Source organism: Cnephaeus nilssonii (genome assembly GCF_951640355.1).
Source record: "Cnephaeus nilssonii genome assembly, chromosome: 9".
NCBI lineage: Eukaryota > Metazoa > Chordata > Mammalia > Chiroptera > Vespertilionidae > Cnephaeus > Cnephaeus nilssonii.
Window position 1 is genome coordinate 39,548,053 of NC_137080.1, and position 19,528 is coordinate 39,567,580.

At 40.3% G+C, this 19,528-nt stretch overlaps 1 protein-coding gene across 1 annotated transcript in view; it reads right to left on the reverse strand.

Moving 5' to 3' along the window:
* The window catches only part of CRYBG1 (crystallin beta-gamma domain containing 1), a 174,176-nt gene that overhangs the window by 101,685 nt on the left and 52,963 nt on the right, over window positions 1-19,528 (reverse strand). Inside the window, exon 2 of the mRNA XM_079780518.1 lies at window positions 3,044-3,182. Coding sequence (XP_079636644.1) covers window positions 3,044-3,182 — 139 coding nt within the window. The remainder of the gene's footprint in view (window positions 1-3,043; window positions 3,183-19,528) is intronic.

A 19,528-nucleotide genomic window follows, 5' to 3' on the forward strand; every position in this document is an offset into this window, starting at 1 on the left:
GTAAGTGATGCCTCAGTGTATTGGGCTAGGGTTGGGGGTTAGACTTCAGGATTTGGAAGGTCCTACTTCTTGCATGATGCTTTTAGAACTGTCCTTGGTGAGAGCAGCAGCCTGGTGACCTGAGACAATTTGCAAGCTCAGCAACCAATGTTCATGTACTGTGTCCTAGGCCAGCCCAACCGTGGGAGAAGACACAATGTTATGCCCCTTGAGGTGAGGCAGGAGTTGGGGTGATGGTGAATGAGTCGGAGGCCTCTTAGGTAGTTCATGTTTTGAACTTGGTTTGGTGTAAGGCTGGGAATTGGACATTCAGTGGGGCTGTGTGGAGCAGAAGCTATAGAGAGAGAAAAAAGGGAGAAATGATGGAAGTGGGAAGGGAAGTAGAGGTATATCACCTCTCCAGGTGGCCAACCCCCTAGGAAACATGGAAAGTGAAAAGGTTAGAAAAATGTGTGTGTGTTTTTCTCTTTGCTACTTCAACAAATGCTTGTCAAATTGAATTGTTATTCTTACTGACTAAACAAGAATATCCAGGCAGGAATTTGGAAAATGCTCCACCTTGACAATTACGAGATTAACTGGGCAATGAAAAAACTGGCAAAGGTGGTTGTGGTAGAAACATCTCTGAGATGTTCTGGATAATTTGTCAGCTTGAAGGAACGTCAAAGGAATTTTAACAACATGTTAAACAAATATAACAACATAAAATGTATAGAACAAATGTAGAGAGTGAATAAATTCGGATTGTCCAAAGAAAGGCAAATTGCTTAACTTTAATGCAAATACAAAATTTAAACATTCATTTGAATAACTAGATATAACTCAGAGGCTAGATCAACTCAGGAATCTTAAGAATTTATGGCCTTCTACATGGGAAAGACTCGAAGGGTGTTCCTGATATAACTGCCTAGTAAATCTGCTGAATCTCACAGGAAATGACAGGCTCATTGCGGAGAGTGGACTAAGAGAAGGGTGCTTTTGAAGGTATGGGAGCTACCCTGGCACTCACAGTAGGTATGAACTACCCAGAATCTAAGAAGACTTAACATTTGTTTCCCAATAATACTGGCCACCCTGGTGGCGTGTGGGTCTTGCACTTCTGAGAATGGTCCAGGTAGACCTCTCAGCCATGATCTCAACAGACATAAAGATGAGCACACATCAATAGGGACGAGGGGGTCTGTTCTCCAGCCTCTTCCTTTCTCTCAGTCCTAGTAGAATATGCAAATGAGAAAGATCAAGAGAGCTGGAGGCCAGAGAGCCCAGTGTGAAGGAGGGATGATGGAGAGGGAGAAAGGGCGGAGAGAGAGGGAAAAGGAGACAACAGGCAGAGCCAGAAGTGGACCCTGGAGCCAGCTCTTCCTGTTGTGGTATTTGACCATCTCTGAAGGGGAAGGCGAGGTATAGGTGTGCCTGACTGACCCCGTTTCAGGTGACGCTTGGAGACACTGTAGTTAGAATGACATTCTGCCTCTGTTTGCTTCCTTCTTCAAGTTCCTGCCCTACTTCTACCTGCTCTGGCTCCACCTACACTGGGTTCCCAGTTCACCTGCTTCTGGCTCTAATCCTGTGCCTTTCCCACCGGTACCAACTGGCCTCCTTCTCCCTGCCAGTCCTCATAGTACTGACTCTAGCTTAGCCTGGGGCCTCTCCTGGGGCCTCTCCAAGGCTCTTTGACTGCATGCTGGGACAGCGAGCCAGGGTTAAGGGACTATGTCTAGATGGGATATCAGTACCGTGAAGAAAACACAGCCATTGTTAGACTACAAACTAAGGGAGAGGGCACCACAGACCCCTCATTGCCATCCCTCTCAGGGAATTTAGTTGGCCCCAACTCTAAATGCTGACATCAGTTGTTAAGTGAACTTCAGTAAATATTACAGGATACTTAATGGCATGTTACTCGCAGAATTATTTTTATTTTAAGTTATTAAAGGGAAATGTGGGAAACAACTTAAAACTCTACCGGGGGCCAATAACTACATTTATCAGGTGTTTTTCTAGTTACAAACTATTTCTTAAAAAGAAAGAAATACAAAATGCAAAACCAATTTGACCGTAAGTATAAATTACAGTAAGCCAGGTTATTTATTTTTTAATTTAATTTTTTAATTCTAATATTTTATAAAATTTAACTTTATATTTCTGGCTCTCTGATTGATATTACACTATTGTGAGTTAGGAAGCATTCTCTGTTGAATTTTCCCTACACAATTTGGCATGTTCTTATAAAATATAAGCTAATAATCTCATCATGTCCATTTTTCTTACTGTTTTTCATCAGCTTGGGGAGAACGCTTCTTTTAAACCAATATAATTAAGTCAGAGTTTGCTATGCAAACATTTAGATATTAAGAAGTAAACTACTGGACAGTATAGTTTTATGGTTAGAGTGTCAACTCTTGCACCAAAGGGTATGTACCCTTGATTCCCAGTCAAGGGTACATACCTCGGTTGCAGGTCTGATTCCCAGCCCCAGTTGGGACATGTGCAGGAGGCAACCAATCGAGGTGTCTCTCTCACATCGATGTTTCTCTCTCTCTCTCTCTCTCTCTCTCTCTCTCTCTCTCTCGGCCTCCCTCCCTTCCACTTCCACTCTCTCTAAAAAAAAATCAATCAGAAAAATATCTTCAGGTGAGGATTAACAACAACAAAAAGAAGAAATAACACTGATATAACCACAACTCTAAATGCCTTACAATAGGAAATAGTAAAAATGCTTTTCATGGGAAAGAACCACTAATTCCAACGATTGATGTCATCCTACTTTGAATAGCTTCTAATTAAAGCACAGCCTGTATAAAAGGAAAAAGGCAGGCAAAGGTGACCATGACAACGAGGAAGAACACCTGAAGACAGCAAAGAGCAAAGATTCAAACTCATCCCTTCAGATGCCTTATCTATTATCAAGGTGTTTTGATATGATATATTTTTACCACTCTTTTTAAGTATGTGTTTTTCAATAAGACAGAGGTTTACTTCAGTGTTTTAATTCATTAAAGTGTTTATTCCCAGCTGCCAAATGTTGAAAATGAAGCCTTACCTTTTTAAGCAATCTGGACTCTGCAGGTAGAGGACCAGGCACTTCACTGGTGGTGTGAAAGAACTGGGATTCCCCACCGTGTGATGTAAACTCATGGTGTTCTTGAGCCACCTGTCCTTCATCCACTACGTCCAAAGCTCTGTAAAGAGTGGAGACACAGTTATGTCAACAACCCATCAAGAACGCTGGAAACTCAAGAAACCCAAAGACATATTTCTTCATGTATACAGCTGACCCTTGAACAACAGTCTGAACTAATATGAAGATTTTTTCAATATGGTTGGCCCTCCATATCCATGGGATTTGCATCCATGGATTCAACCAATCACCAATCAAAAACAGTAATTTTGATCAGCACCTGGGAGTCTGTGGATGCGGAGAACCAACTGTATGCACTATGCTATGTCACTTTATATAAGGAACTAAAGTAACTATGGATTTTGATATCCAAAGGGGGTCCTGGAACCAATGCCCCAGGGATACTGAGGGCCAACTGTAGTTGAGTTTTCAGGGAGTCAAAAGTTATATGTGAATTTTCGAGTGCACAGAGGCCAGTCCCCTAAATCCCTACATTGTTCAAGGGTAAACTGAATTTCCAATCAGTCGGAATAAGGAATCATTCTTCAAAACTTACACAGGATTGTAGATAATTTGGTTCTCTCACAACACATTTATAAACAAACTTTGATGACTTCACCATGTGGCTAACAGAATCCTTTTTTTTAAAATTTGATTTTTAAAAACAGAATTCTTTTAAATCCAATTCAGAAAACAAATTAGGCATAAGTAGGTAAATAATAAGAGATAGCCAGATTTTGACATGAAAGCAATCCAATTTCATTTTATGATTTCTTGGTTGTTCTGTCATTGACTTTAGCCTCATAGCATGTTGAATCCAGGAAGCCTGCAGCCCTTCTGATTTGGGGGATAAACTAACAAGACAACATGCTATCCAAAGTCAGTTCCATATGCTTGGGGTGATGATGAAAGGTAGGTTTCGTTACTCAACCACCAGAAAAAGGGGGGGACTATTACAGGTAGTCCAGGGAAGGTCCTTGCTTCACCCATAATTCTGAAACAGGAAATGCTGAGTGTTGTGGTACAGCCAATTACTTTTGACCTCCCTCTGAGGGGAGGAGGAGGAGGAAGTGGTGGCTGACGTCCCTTTCCTCCTGACCCAGATCCAGGCAGTGTAGCTGCGCACCTAGTCAACAGGTGCCATTTGTGCAAAGTCGGCTGCAGGAGTCGGCTGGGAGGGTAAGAAAGTCCACGGGAGGGCTGAGCGGGCTTCTCACAGGCAAAGCTCGACTTCGGGGCAGCTTCTCACCCACTCCCAGAAGCGCAGGCCAGCCAGGAGCATTTTCTAGCTCCTCTCTAGTGTCAGACACAAAACTCCTACTCACAGCAAACTTGTTGCACAAGTCTGTCTACTGAAGCACAATCTTCACAAAACATTATACAGAATTAATAGACCCAGAATCATGCTGAGTTAACATTTAAAACAATACCTAGCATTCATTCTTTCAGAAGGCATCTGTAGATCTCCTACTAGATGCCTACATCAAAGTACTCAGGGGAGAGCAAACCCACTCCCTGCCCTCAAGGACACTAAGGTCTCGTAGACATAAAGGCCCATCAAGTGGGCAGCAATATCTTCATTCTGAATAATAGTTTCCTATGGAGCAAGACATAGATAAGTCTCCCTTGCCTAAAAACCAACCTTCATAAGTGTTTGCAAAAGGACAGGACAATTGGAAAGTTTAATTTGTCTTTTCCAAAGAGTAAATTTTAGTTGAACTCGCAATGAGTAGGCTATGGGTGGTCCTAAGAAAGGCTAAGCTTGATTACCAGGTGAGAAATTTAAGATTTGTAAATGGAAATACAGTTTCCTTTGTGAATAGTCACTACTGGTCTTTTATTAAGAATAATACCTGCCCTAACCGGTTTGGCTCAGTGGATAGAGCGTCGGCCTTCGGACTCAAGGGTCCCAGGTTCGATCCCGGTCAAGGGCATGTACCTTGGTTGCGGGCACATACCCAGTGGGGAGTGTGCAGGAGGCAGCTGATCAATGTTTCTCTCTCATCGATGTTTCTAACTCTCTGTCCCTCTCCCTTCCTCTCTGTAAAAAAAATCAATAAAATGTATTTTTTTTTTTTAAAAAAAGAACAATACCTTTTGGGTTAAAAAAAAAAAAAAAGACAAAATAAAATAAATTCCCCTGAATGCTGCATACTGGTCTGGAGTTTTAGCAGAGGATAACTTGTTAATTTGCTAATTATAACCTGTATTTTCCTTTTTCTGTTTTTGTTCTTTTGTGTGTTTTTTTTTTTTGTGTGTGTGTGTGTGTTGTTTTTTTTTTTTTTTTTTTTTTGGGGGGGGGGGGGTTGTTAGCACAGATAGTATGCTGTCAACAGTGAGAGAGAGTTCCAGTGAAGTAGTTTCTTTTCTCAGACTCATAAATAAGCGGAATATTGGCCTGCTCATTTTGCTAAGCTCTGATTCCTTTTTATTTGGCTTGCTTCTAAAAACCAGATCGTCCTTCTCCCTGGAGATTAAGTGGGTAGAAAATTAATAATGCCAAGATTGTGTACCCTTTCCTACGTTAAAAAGAGCCACATGGCTATTTTCAGACAATCCCACGCTTTGTGGGGCTTGAAGGTTACGTAATTTGGGTGGCCCTCTTTAAGAAAAAGAAAACAAAATATCATGCTTTTTCAGAATTTATAGCACTAGGGCCTCTCCTGAGGCCTTGGGAGTGGCCCTCGAAGCTTAAGCTTCTTTTGCTTCCTATAAACCCACCTCGGTTTCCTCTTTTGGTCTATTCCCTCAGGGTGTCCCTCCAGCATTTCTATATGTGTAGCCAAAGATACAGCCAGTTAGGTGAGTGTCTTTATCTAATTATTCTTGTTTCATAGATAACGTACTTGTAAAATAATAAAATGTGGCACCAAAGTCGGTTTAGGGTTAACTATAGGGTATAAATTGAGGCTGTACTGCCACCTATTGTCAACTCAAAGAATTATTAGTGTGTTCTAATCACTGGAGCTGTGATTTGAAAGTTACCAAAGGTGTCTTCATCCGAACTGAATTATTTTCTCAAGAGAGCTTAAAACACCGGATATTAAAGCCACTCTTCAGAATTAAGGCAGTGGTTGTAAGGCTACATAAGTTTCCTGTCCACAAAGAAGGGAGAAAATGTAATTCACTAAAAAAAACAGCCCTGATAGTATGTGTAGTATTTCTTTGCTGCAACTACTAGATGGGTAGAGTCACCATTTTCTGAGCAACATCGGACCCTGCTAACATCGGACCCTGTATCAAATTGCGGACGTACATCATTAGATCAATCCAGACCTGGAAAGGCCCCTAGTGATTACCTGGTGCAGATTTGAACACACATTGGCTCTGAAAAATCATGAGACTGACAGAGCTGATGGCTGGCTGGTTCCCCATGTGCATGGAATGGGAAGCCAGGCATCTATGCCCAGACTCACAGAGAGGCATACAATGACAGTGTGACAATAGAGCCCTGTAAGTCTGTTCTGTCTCCAGAAACACACAGATACACACACAAACACAAATCTATGTCCCTTGAAAAATCAAGGGTTCCCAATTTATAGAATTTTTTTTTTCAGAAGCAATGTTGTATTCACATTTATATTTTTCTTGGCTGAATGAGAGAGAAAATATGGCAATGGTATACCTACAGGTTTCAGAGTCATACCAGCCTGGCCATTAGCTATTCATTCTTGGGCTAATTACTTAACTTCTCTGAGCCTCACTTTCCTCACCTGCACAATGGGGATTATAATCAGATTGTGTGAGAATTTAATTAGGTAACCCTCTTAAAACACACTGGCACATACTAGCTGCTCAATAAGTATCAGCTATTTTAACTATGTATATGGATGCCAGCTGACATTTCTTGGATAATAATTTACTAGATATAAGTTGTTTGACTAGTGAACTTAGCAGGTTCAACTATGAAGTGATATGGAAATGAGAATGCCTGGAGTTGGAAGATACCTTAGAGATAACCTAGTGACCCAGCCATCTGATCCTATATAATAAAACCCTAATATGCAAATTGACCAACCGGAGGAATGACCAGTTGCTATGATGCACACTGACCACCAGAGGGCAGATGCTCAACCCAGGAGCTGCCCCCTGGTGGTCAGTGCGCTCCCACAGGGGGAGTGCCACTCAGCCAGAAGCCAGGCTCACGGTGGGAGCAGCAGTGGTGGGAGCAGCAGTGGTGGGAGCCTCTGAGGCAGTGCTAAGGACCCCTCAGGGGATGTCTACCGAGGGTTCCTGGACTGCGAGAGGGCACAGGTCCAGCTGAGAGACACCCCCCCCCCCCGCCCCCCCAGTGCATGAATGTCGTACACTGGGCCTCTAGTTTTGCAGATAAGCTTATTGAGGCCCAGGAAATTCATCATTCAAAGTCACAGGGCTAATTAATGGCAGAGTAGGAGGTAGAAAACCCACCTGATTCCCAGTTCAGAGACTCATTTCAAATCCTCTGCAGATGAGTTTCATAATTAGAAAATGCCCAGTTAGGTGGAGAAATAAATAAAATTCTCTATGCTCATTCAAGTTTTAAAAATCCAAAACATTTTTATAATTTTATCTATATAAGGAATACTTACTACATCATTAATACAGGTAGTATTTAGTGGCAGCAAATGGTGTTTCTAATGCAGAAACTCTGCCATCTAGTGGTTGCACAGAGCATAGATCCTTTTCAGTAATGGTTTTGTAAAAAGTAACACTGATGCCATTCGCCTCTACTCCCGATTGCCTCTATCGTTCTGGTCCTCTTGATTTTTGGGGGTTTTTTTAGTAAGAAAGATATTTACTGTCATGCACTGTCAAGTAGACTGGCAGATGCCACTAACGAATGGTAAAAATTCTATGGATCATTATTTCGATAAAAATAAACTATTTTTCAGTTATCATTTTGAAATGAATATAAACCCAACTAAAAATACAGTGTCCATCAAATCCCACTGCAGTGTGTGTCTCTAACCTTGATGCTTTAAATAGCGGCTTAAAGGCTGGAGCCAACTCCCAATGTGCTGTGTGGGCAGAAATATCCAAGTTCCCCTCGTATCCTCCCACTGAAACGCAGATCATCACTCCAACAAAGGCTATGGACCTTTGCCATGATAATTCCATTTTGTGAAATCTAGGCTTTGAGTGCTACAGAGTCTGTGAAATTTAACCAAGTTCTCTCAGGACGAATAATGTGTAGATTTCAGTTATCAATCACTCCACATGTCCAATAAGCCATGAAGCCCACCCAGAACCAGGCGAGGCTCAACAAGGTTTGGCTTTATTAGTGCTGGTCCCAGAGGAAAGAAGGATCTCATTTTGGACAAGAGAAAAGAGAACTGAGCAAAACAACTCGAGGAATCATTGCCCCAACCCCCAGGAGAATTGGGGAACTGAGGTCTGTGACTCATGGAAGGGCCCAGGTGTAGTAGGAGTCTCGTGTTTCATGCATGATTGCACACGCTCTCACTCACAGGAGCTTAAGATCATGGCATTTTAAAAAAGTCTCTTTATAACATTCAAGTTGGACAAGTTTAGTTTTCAGTTGTCAAAATATGAAAGAAGTTTTCTTGATTGCTGGTGGTTTCCTTTTAAGGCTACTCAAATTCCCATCAGCTAATGGCAGAGAAGGGAGAATGTAGCTTTTCTTTTGGTGGCATATATAATCCCCAAAGAAAAACTGTCTATTATCTTGCTTAGCTCATAAATAACACATTAATAATGCAAGAGAGAGTATTTTAAATTGCTATCATTTGCAACAAAAAACAAAGCTGGGGTGATTACTGGTATATTAAATAGAGTTTTCCAGCTATTCTCTGCTGTCCAGTCTCCCCTGCATCCTCCAGGCCATTCTAACAGTACCAATAGAGTGATCTTCCTCCTGTACTCTCCTGTTTGAAAACCATGAGATGTTCAGCACTGCCTACAGAACAGAGTCCTAATTCATAGCCTCATACTGAGGCTCCTCCATCTTCTGAACCCAGTCTACCTTTGTCAATCATGACTCCCTTCTGCACACTGTCTTACAGGCAGTTTTGCTCTATTTTAGCTTTATTATAATCAGTGATGGCTCTTTCTCTCATCTCAGAGAGTAAGTCCTTAAGGGGCTCATGTGTATGGCTCCCTCTGTTTCAGCACAGCATATAACCACATCTGTCACATCACAGATGTTCAAGGGGTTTACTGCGTGAGTGAGTACAAAGCTCCTTCTGCAAAGATGGGCTGGCTCATGACTACAGCAGCTGCTGGCAGGCCTGTTGCTGTTTATGACTGTAGCAAATAATGTCAATGTAAAGCTTTGGTTCAAAAGCACCTCTTCCTAATCAGGATCATTGCTTGCTCGGCTGGCCTGTCTGTTATTTTCTAGACGTCTATGGTGATGTCACACACTTTGAAGCTGACTTTACAGCAGCTTTAATATCCATCACCTGCTTCCCTTGTTTACCTCTGCCCCACCTTAGCACACTCGTCCAAAGATGACTGTGGTGCCAACAGCAATTAGTAAAAGTCTATGAGATTCCGGGGTTCCTGAGAACCTGACACTGAACTTGTCTGCCTTAGTTAGTCCTCCCAGGCACACAAAGTATTATCTTCCTCATCCCTGAGCTTTGATCATACTTGCATTGCTATAAGTATTATTACTTCATAGCATTTCTAGATGCAATAAAGCTTCAAGAGAAATTGTGTAATTGTTCCTTGTATCAAAAAATGTTAGCACTTATTGTGTTTGCTGAACTCACAAATACCTACTTTTCTTACAAATCAGATATTCTCACATTTCTCAGAGCTTTAATTCAGGGGTTTAAAGGCTCAACTCAATGTATTCTTACCATACGGTGGTCTGTAAATCCTTTAAACCTATAAGTGAGAAGTGAGTCTTTAAACATTTCTTGTCAGACTTCCAAAACATTACCACACATAATATATGGTCCTAATAGTAAATGCCCTTTGATGATCATGTGAAACTAGATAAATTATTTTAAAATATGAGAGTGAATTTCTATCTTTTTTTCACCTTCCTATATAATAAAACTCTAATATGCAAATCGTCCAACCGGAGGAACGACCAGTTGGTATGACACACACTGACCACCAGGAGGCAGATGCTCAAAGCAGGAGCTGCCCCCTGGTGGTCAGTGTGCTCCCACAGGGAGAGTGCCGCTAGCCGGGCTCATGGCCGGTGAGCTCAGTGGGAGAGCCTCTCCCACTACCACAGCAGCGCTAAGGACCCCTCAGGGGATATCTACCTGGCGGGAGAGTGGGGGGGACTACCTTATTTCCTAAGCGGGCAGGTGGACATCCCCAGAGGGGTCCTGGACTGTGAGATGGTGCAGGCCGGGCTGAGGAACCCTTCCCCCCTACACACACCCCAGTACACGAATGTTGTACACTGGGCCTCTAGTTTAAAGATAATCCTTATGGGGGTTAGTTTTTATAGTAATTTTCATATATATATATATATATATATATATATATATATATATACATATATATATATATATATATATTTTATTGATTTTTTTTTTACAGAGAGGAAGAGAGAGGGATAGAGAGTTAGAAACATCGATGAGAGAGAAACATTGATCAGCTGCCTCTTGCACACCCCCTACTGGGGATGTGCCCGCAACCAAGGTACATGCCCTTGACCGGAATCGAACCTGGGACCCTTGAGTCCGAAGGCCGACGCTCTATCCACTGAGCCAAACCGGTTTTGGCTATAGTAATTTTCTTAACTGTCCATTTCATCATGTTTGACTTGCTCAATTTCCAAATACCTGGCAGTGGTCAATGATTAACGTAAAATGCTCAGTAATTAGTACATAATTGCCTGAATCACATCTGCACCAGGTGGGTAAATTCCACCTGCATCAGGCAGGTGGGTAAATTCCACAAGAGACCAGAGTTGCTTAAGGGCCTCCTAGATACATCCTTTTGTAGTGACTAGAATTATCATCATTTACTTAATGAATGAATTCAATTACTATCATTAATTGGTGCTAATGCTACAAAAGAAAACTCTAATTAAAAATCATTTTTAACAAGTAGTAATAATGCAAAACATTATGGAATACATATTTTCTGACAAAAGATAATGAAGAAATTATGAAGTCAAATCTGAGAATAGAATTATATTTATCATCTCAGCTCTAATTAACTGAAATCCTCTAGCTGTGTGAGGCAAGAAGAGATGATCACAATGTCCCTACTCTCCATCTAACTTAATAAAGTTGTCCTAACAGATGTCAGTAACAAGCTCCAAAGGTCAGTTTCAAATCCCCCACCCTGGGGAGGAGGGTGCTTTAACCCCATTCCCCCCTCTCTCCAAACTCAGCCTTTCAGTTGTGGTGAGGGAGATTTGTTTGTCCTTCCCTTATGTACACATGCTCCATTATTTATATATCTTTGCTTGCGTTTCCAATTCATTCTTTCTCCTTTCCTCTTTGTAGTCTTTGGCTATCAAATTCCATTCTCTAATTTCAAAATTCACTCCCTTGGGGACTTCACTGATTGCAATGACTCTTGTGTTTCCTTACCCCTTAGCAACTCAGTTTATAATAATGGAAATCCCAGCTTACAACAGGACCATGTTACAAAACTTCTTTTTAAGGTAAACAAAACAAACAAACAAAAAAAAACAACACACACACAAAGAAAAAGAATGCCAAAATGACTCAGAATTGTTTCAATATTGGTTTAAAAAAACACATGAAAGCAGTAAAATAATCTCAGAAATAGTATTTCTTTTTCTCAAGTACAGATTTTCTCTTTTTGAAATAAGAATTATTGAGAAGCCCAGCCAGCATGGCTCAGTGGTTGAGCATCAACCTATGAAACAGAAGGTCATGGTTCGATTGCCAGTCAGGGCACATGCCCAGGTTGTGGGCTCAATCCCCAGTGTGGGATGTACAGGAGGTAGCCGATCAATGATTCTCTCTCATCATTTATGTATCTCTCTCTCTCTCCCTCTCCCTTCCTCTCTGAAATCAATTTAAAAAAAAAAAAAAAGAATTATTGAGAAAGAGCAGATTCAGTTAGAAAGAGATGATGGTTAGAGAATTTTTCAGAGATTACAAAGTGCCTTTACAAGTCTTTTGTTGTTACCATCTCTAGATTATTATTTCTAATTTCATATCAAAATGCATCATTTTCCCTTTCCTTCATACAAATGTATAGCTAGCTGCGCTCTTGGGCTGTCCACCATCAACTGGGTGATCATAAATTATTGTGCCATGAAAGGAGACACAAAGAATGGAAAGAAAAGGGAGGGAAGAAGGGAAAGGAGAGAGTGTTTCCTTGGCCAAGACTAGAAAGAAAGAGAGGAAAGTATTCAAAATAAGATGGGGATGTGCTTAGGAGGAGAGAAAATTCCCACATGTGGAGATCGCATAGCTGAGGAAGGAGAGTGGAGGCAGAAGGAAAGAGGCAGCTTGTGCACAGTTCTCCAGGGAAAACTACGGCCCCACAGTTCCCCAGGCTGAGGGCTGAGGCACGAGGCTCAGGACAGGCCTTCCTGCCCAACAGCTCGTTTTACCTAAAGGACCAGAGGACGTGCAAAAATCAGGTGAGTGACAATAACTGGTCTTGAACTTTTAGGTTGAACATATGAAGGACCATTTTTCTAAGTCAAAACCAGTTAAATACTGCAATTTCTTATGGCTTAACCTAGCATTAATCACTAAGGGTTCATAGTAGGTTTTCTGTGAATATATATCATGTCTCAATTCAGTTGCAGGCTTTGGGGGAATTATCACCTTTTATCCCTATAACCCGAACTCAGTAGGTATAAAATAAATCCCTCTTTTTGGTCAGGGATGATATAAAACAAGTCTTTTCTTGTGGCGCTGACTGATTGAGAATCCAGGCTGTTAACACTGAGAGCTGAATCACAAAACCACAAGGCACTCTGTCCCAAGAAAATATTTATTTTGTTTAACAGGATTTTAAATTAGGGAGTGTTATCTCATTGGGTAGGATGAGGACTTGTGAGTCAACAGCTTGTGTACATAGATCTTTCTTTTTGCATTCAAGGCGAAGGTGGGACTTTTATAATGTTTGATTATGAAGGGCAGGCACAAGCTAACAGAGGGAAAGAATGACTCTATTCACGTTTTTTCACTCAAAATATCCTTATGCTTTTGTAATTTAAAAATGTTTTAATATTGCCAATATTTCAAAAAGGAAATCAACTTGTTTTTTATAAACCAGATAATAGGACATACCAAAATGCTTCTAAAAAATGAACAATTCATAGCCTTGCCGGCATGGCTCAGTGGTTGAGCATCAACCTATGAACCAGGAAATCATGGCTTGATTCCTGGTCAGAACACATGCCTGGGCAGTAGGCTTGATCCCCAGTGTGGGGCTTGCAGGAGGCAGCCGATCAATAATTCTCATCATGGATGTTTCTCTCTCCCTCTCCCTTCCTCTTTGAAATCAATAAAATATTTTTTTAAAAAGCAATTCATAAAATCAAAGAGTAGATATACAAAGTTATTAAAATGTTTTACTAAAAAGAATTAAAATAATGTTATTAGCAAAATTAGTTTCCCAATCTGTTACCTTTTCTTTCTTCCCTTTAAAATGATAGAATCTTGGGGTTCCTTCTATTTAGGAAATAAAGTCTTTTTCTCTTGTTACCAAATTAAGCAGTTACAACTTGTCACTAGACTTCAAATATGAGAAAATCATATAATTGCAATTACTATTAACTTGTAAAATATATTTTTGAAAACAGAACAGATTTGTCATGAAACCACTTGTCATGAATCATCCAATGGATTACTCATTGTCTCCTTTCACTTCCCCATCGAATAGTTTGTGACTGAGAGAAAAGGAAGGTATTGATTAACCTAACTAAACACTTGGATTCCCCACTTAAAATGCAAGTGACTCAGAAAGCAAAACACATATAGATTTACTATTTGTCTGTCATAGGACCAGCCATAGGCAAAGGGGTGGAGTCTGACACTGACCCTCTTCCCCCTTTCGCTTGGCTTTCTCTGCATTTTCTCCCTCTGCCTCCTCACTGCAGATCCCAGGATTTTCTTGTGGTTCCATATCAGAAAGATGATCTAATAAAAGTAAAAATATGGAAGAACTATTCACTTACTGTGTGTTCTGGGATAAATAGTGCATCCCCAAAATTCATACTCATCTGGAACCTCAGAAAGTGACCTTACTTGAAATTGGGTCTTTGCAGATGTCATTGGTTAAATGAAGCTGAAGTCATACTGGATTCGGTAGGGGCCTAAAACAATGACAGGTGTCCTCATAAGGGGGGAAATGGACACAGGCACACAGGCACACACTGATGTGGAGGGAAGAAGGCCATGTGATGCCGGAGGCAGAGATGGGAGCAATGCAGCTGCTGGCCAAGGAACACCAAGAGCTGCTTTCAACAACCAGAAGCCAGGAGGAAGAGGCAAGGATCTTCCCTGGAGCCTTCAGAGGGAGGATGGCCCTGCCAACACCTTGATGCAGACGTCTAGCCTCCAGAACTGTGAGAGAATACATTTCTGCTGCTTTAAGCCACCAAATGGGTGGTAATTTGTTAGGGCAGCCACAGGAGACAAAATCGCTGTGCTACTCCGCTGAAGTGAGTACATTTTTGAAAAAACTTCTAGGAGAGGGAAATGTTTAATGAAAGAGAAGAAGTAACAGGTATATCTGGCATCAAGACAAACTCAGAGGAGAAGAAATGTTTAGGGAAGTGGGCCTACTGAGTACCTCTCAAATGGAACTGGCCTTCTCCCCAGAGATGCGGGCCTGGGCTGGTCTGAGTGGGGCATTTTACTAAGCCTTCTGGAGGGAAGAAAAGAATGAAAAGAATGCATGCTCTTTGCCATCCAGGGCACTCCAAAGACACCAAAAGTCCTGAGATGAAAAGGGTTGCCCCAGGTAAAAAGAAACACTGGCATAAAAACAAGAACAACAGGAGTACTAAGAGGGAATCTCTGAGTTCAACTGTATATCTCTATACTATGCATTCTTTTCAATCAAAACAAAGTTACCCTATACATCAAAATTCATTCCAGGTGGTTGAAAAAAATTAAATGTAAAAACATCAAATCACAAGAAGTTTAGAAAGCATAATATGGCATGTTAGAGATAATGTAGGAGGCAAAACAACTTCCTAAGGTCAAAAGCAATTAAATAAATAAAAAAAGAAAAATACTAGTAATTTTACTAGGCAAAATTTTAAATTTCTCAGACTTTTTTTTAAAATGAAAATAAATATCAAGGCAAAAAATATTTTCAGCAAAAATATTCAACAATTGGTGAAGAGTCATACTGGGTAAAGAAATCATACAAATATATAAGAAAAATATTAGCAAACCCACCCAGGAAAATGGGCAAAAATAAATAAATAAAAATTTTCAAAGGAAGAAAGAAAAAGTTAGTGAAGATATTTTCCCAACCTCACTACTAATCAAAACATGCAAATAAAAGTAACAACAGATAAAATTTATAATTTCAGTGCTTTCAATATTGCTGGGAGAGATCTTAATTGCTTAGCCTTTTAGTAAGTAATTTATTAGTACTTAAAATGAGACTTAAAAATATTAATATACCTATACCCTGTGATTCTACTTCTAGGAAATGTTTATGGGAAATAATCAAAGAAGCATTCAAAGATTTACTTACAAAGATGTTTATGGCAGTATTATTTATGATTAAATTTGCAGACAACTCAACCAATTCAGGTAATAATTAAGTAAATTATGGAATATCCATGTTATGAAATGCCACTTATCCTTTAAGTCATAGGGATAAAGCCAGTGATATAAAAACAAGTTGAAAAGTAGAATAAAAATTGTTTATCATATATGTTAAAATATTTAAGAACATAAGAAAAGAAAATATGCTAAAAATCTTAACAGTGGTCACCTCTGGCTAATTGGATTATGAGTGATTTACATTCTTTTCTGTATTTTCCATAATGGTTATACATTCACTTATAATTAGAAAAACATTTAATTTAAAAGTTTTAAAACTCCTAAAAGGCTCCTCAGGGAAATCTAAATTAGGGTTTTTAGTGACAGTAGCAGAAGGTAAAACCCAGATGATGGAACAGACCTTTTTACATAATCTAATAAAATATTAATGCACAGATTTTACCTGCCATTCCCAGATTCTTTTTCCCAATTCCTTAGGCCAATAATACCCAACCCAGATTCTGGAACACCCCAGGTTATTGTTAATTATCTCATGAGAGTCACAGTTTTTTCTTGGATGGTTTCCAACACCATTTGTTTTTAAAATTTGTAAGAAAAAAAATACTTGCAGGGAACTTCACCCTGTTTAAGGCAATCAACATCTGTTTTGATGTTTGTCAGAGAATTAAAAAGTAATCATTGAAAAGTTATTTTGCAGGGGTGGCAGTTAGATTGAGATGGGAGACAGGAGAACAGAGAAGTTGACAAGAGAGTAATTTTTCATTTCCTCTTATGCATGATTTCAAAATCATTTATTCTACTACAACAGAGGTCAGGATGCAAATAACCAAAGGGTGTCCTGGTTCCATTTATGATGTCGTTTTTCAGTGCTCTGTGTCTTTTTGGTCCTCCTGTAGCTTCTTTTTGTTATCTGCCCACATTTTATAGAACAAATCAGTAAATCTATAAAATAAAACTGGTAAGGATTTACAACTAAATCTTCTATCTTTCACAATGATTCTGGATAAAATCTTCTGATTTAGTATTCTATAGTTGTTCTTTTAGATCAGGATTGGCAAGCCATGGCCTATAGGCCAAATCTGGCCCACCACCTGTTTCTATAAAGTTGGTTGGAACAACCACACAGTAGCTGTAACACAGAAGTGTCTGTGGCTGCCTCTGGGCTGCAATGGTAGAACAGAGCAGTTGCGACCCAGACTGGATGGTTGACGGTGCCTAAGGTATTTACTACCTGGCCCTTTACAGACAAAATTTGCTAACCCCTGTTTTAGATCATAAACTCCTACAAGCTTGCTTGGCAGGGTATCTCCTTTTTGCATTTTTATACCCTTCATTGAAGAGGAATAAGCACTCTTAAAACTCTAATAAATATTAACAGATAATTATTACACAACGTAAGCTCAAGTTTATCCAAGTCTGGATAAATTCAAAGACGGGAAAAATTCACCCACAGTCCTAGATGTAGGTCCAAATCTGAATAAGACTTCGATTTGCTTAATTTTCTTGACTGTTGCAGTTATCCTCCAAGGTGTTCCCCATGGTCCTCTCCTCCAGGAATGGATGCCTTGGTGCAGGTCCCTCTCACACACAAGTGATGTTATCTCACTTCCAAGGCCAGGTCACAATGTTGTGGCTTCTCTCTCATCACTTGCTCCTGGGGCAGCCAGCATCTAGGTCATCCTATGGAGAGGCCCACATGGTAAGGGACCGGACCTCCAGCCAATAACCAAAAGTGCCAGGGGAACCAGAGCTCAAACTTCCCAAACCAGCCTAGGCTTCCAAAGAGCTTTTAGTCTCCTTTCTACTGTTAGCAGAAGAGGTGAATGGTAACAAAACATTTATATTTGTGTAGCACCTTATAACTGGGAAAGTGGTGTTTTTATGTGTATTATATCTTTACTAGTAATCCCCACAGCAACCTTGACTTGTAGGTTTAAAGTAAGAGTGTCATCTTATTTTTTGTTAAAAGAGAAAGAGAGGATATTAGTATAAGAATAGAAAATGGCATCTAATTGTTTCTGAGAAGTATTGGGATGTCTTGAAGAGAATATGTCAAGCCTAGAAGTTTATTGAAGAGGCCTCAGAGGCCAAGTCATGGGTCAAAGGAAGACAGGCTGAGGTACACCTGGTGGGTCTCATTACCAGGATTCTGTAAGAAAACTCCCTGGTTTTTTATCACTGATTCAGTTCCGAGAGTACACTCGCCAGAATAATTCTGTGTTTGTACTGGAGTATGACATTCCCAACCCACAAGTGTTCAAGCTCCACAATAACCTATTAATTATCCTGAGAAAATATTTAACTCCCTAGAGGGTAGGTTCTGGGTGTCCTTCATCTTTGTGCTCCCAACAGCGTGTAGTGCAGTGAATTCACACAGAAGACACTCCATAAATGTCTGATAAAGGAAAGGAGGGAGGAAAGAGGAAGGGAGTAAAGGCGAGTTTTGAAGCACAATATGATTTTCTTCAAACTGCAAAACTACTAAGTATATTTTTAAAAGTTGTGTAATTTCTCTTGCTGGACCTTCTGCTATTTAAAATTTCTGAAGTGAATAAAACCAGGTAGCAAACATTAATGGAAGTATAAAGGAGGGGAGAAAAGCTCCCATTTGAGTATTATAATGGTGACTCATCTCCTAAGGAATCTAGGTTATGAGGTACAATTAAGAGACTATGTTTATTGGAATAGTTCACTCTCAAAGAGCTTCAGGAGGCAAGAGGCATCTAGAAGACAGCGATGGTTTTGCCATGCTGAAATTAATATTCTGGTCCATTAGGAACACGTCGGTATTTATAGGGATGTTACCTATAAAACAGCCCTGCCCACAGCACTTGTAATCTAATTGATGCCTAAACAAACAATGTAAAAAAAAAAAAAAACCCTCCAGGTCAACACAACCTGTGGGAGGCAGATTCATCGTGTCATCGGCACCCACTGATAACATCTGGTTCCGTGAGTACAGAGTGGACCCAAACCAGCTCTTGGCCCTGACAAAATTCCCAGGGAGCTAGCCAACCCTTGACACAGTGGATGCTGCAGGGTACAGACATATTCCAGGTGAGCCTGGGCATCTTCACAGGACAAGTCCCATGACAAAAATATTTAAAATGCTCAAAAACAAAAATACAACAAACCACAAAGCAATCTGGTCATGTCCACATATATAGTCCCTCCTCGTGGTGTAATCTCACCTGTACGCAGGCTATATTAAATCAATAAATTAAAACCCAATGCAATGTTTCAGGTTGGTGTATTTGTTTAACCAGAACACGCCATTTGTTTGGTCATCTGGGTCTGTAATCTCATTTTAGAGTCTATTTTAGGCATAATTCCCAAGACGGTTTGGAATCTGAATGTTTCAGTTTAGAAAGACTATGCGAAGAAGGTACCTGAATTGAATGAAAGATTAAAATGTCCTCCTAAGAATGTACTTATAGATGACTTAGAAAGGTTCTAGACCATTTAGAGAGAGATTAATTCCAAAGTGGGGATTAGGAAACTAAACGGAAGGACTAGATGGACACATTTTTAGGAGGCTGTGATAACTAGTCTCCAGAGACGTCCCCAACAATTCCCCTGTGTTGGTACTGGATGCTGCTTCTCACATTAAGGTGGTGAACTTATCTTCCCCTTTTGAGCTGCCTTCTACCCTGGAGGAGAAGCCACCTGGAGAGGAGTTGTCGGGGAGAACCTGGAACCTGAGCAACAGCAAGAACTGAAGCCCTGGGCATATGGCCCTGGTAGAACTGCTCCC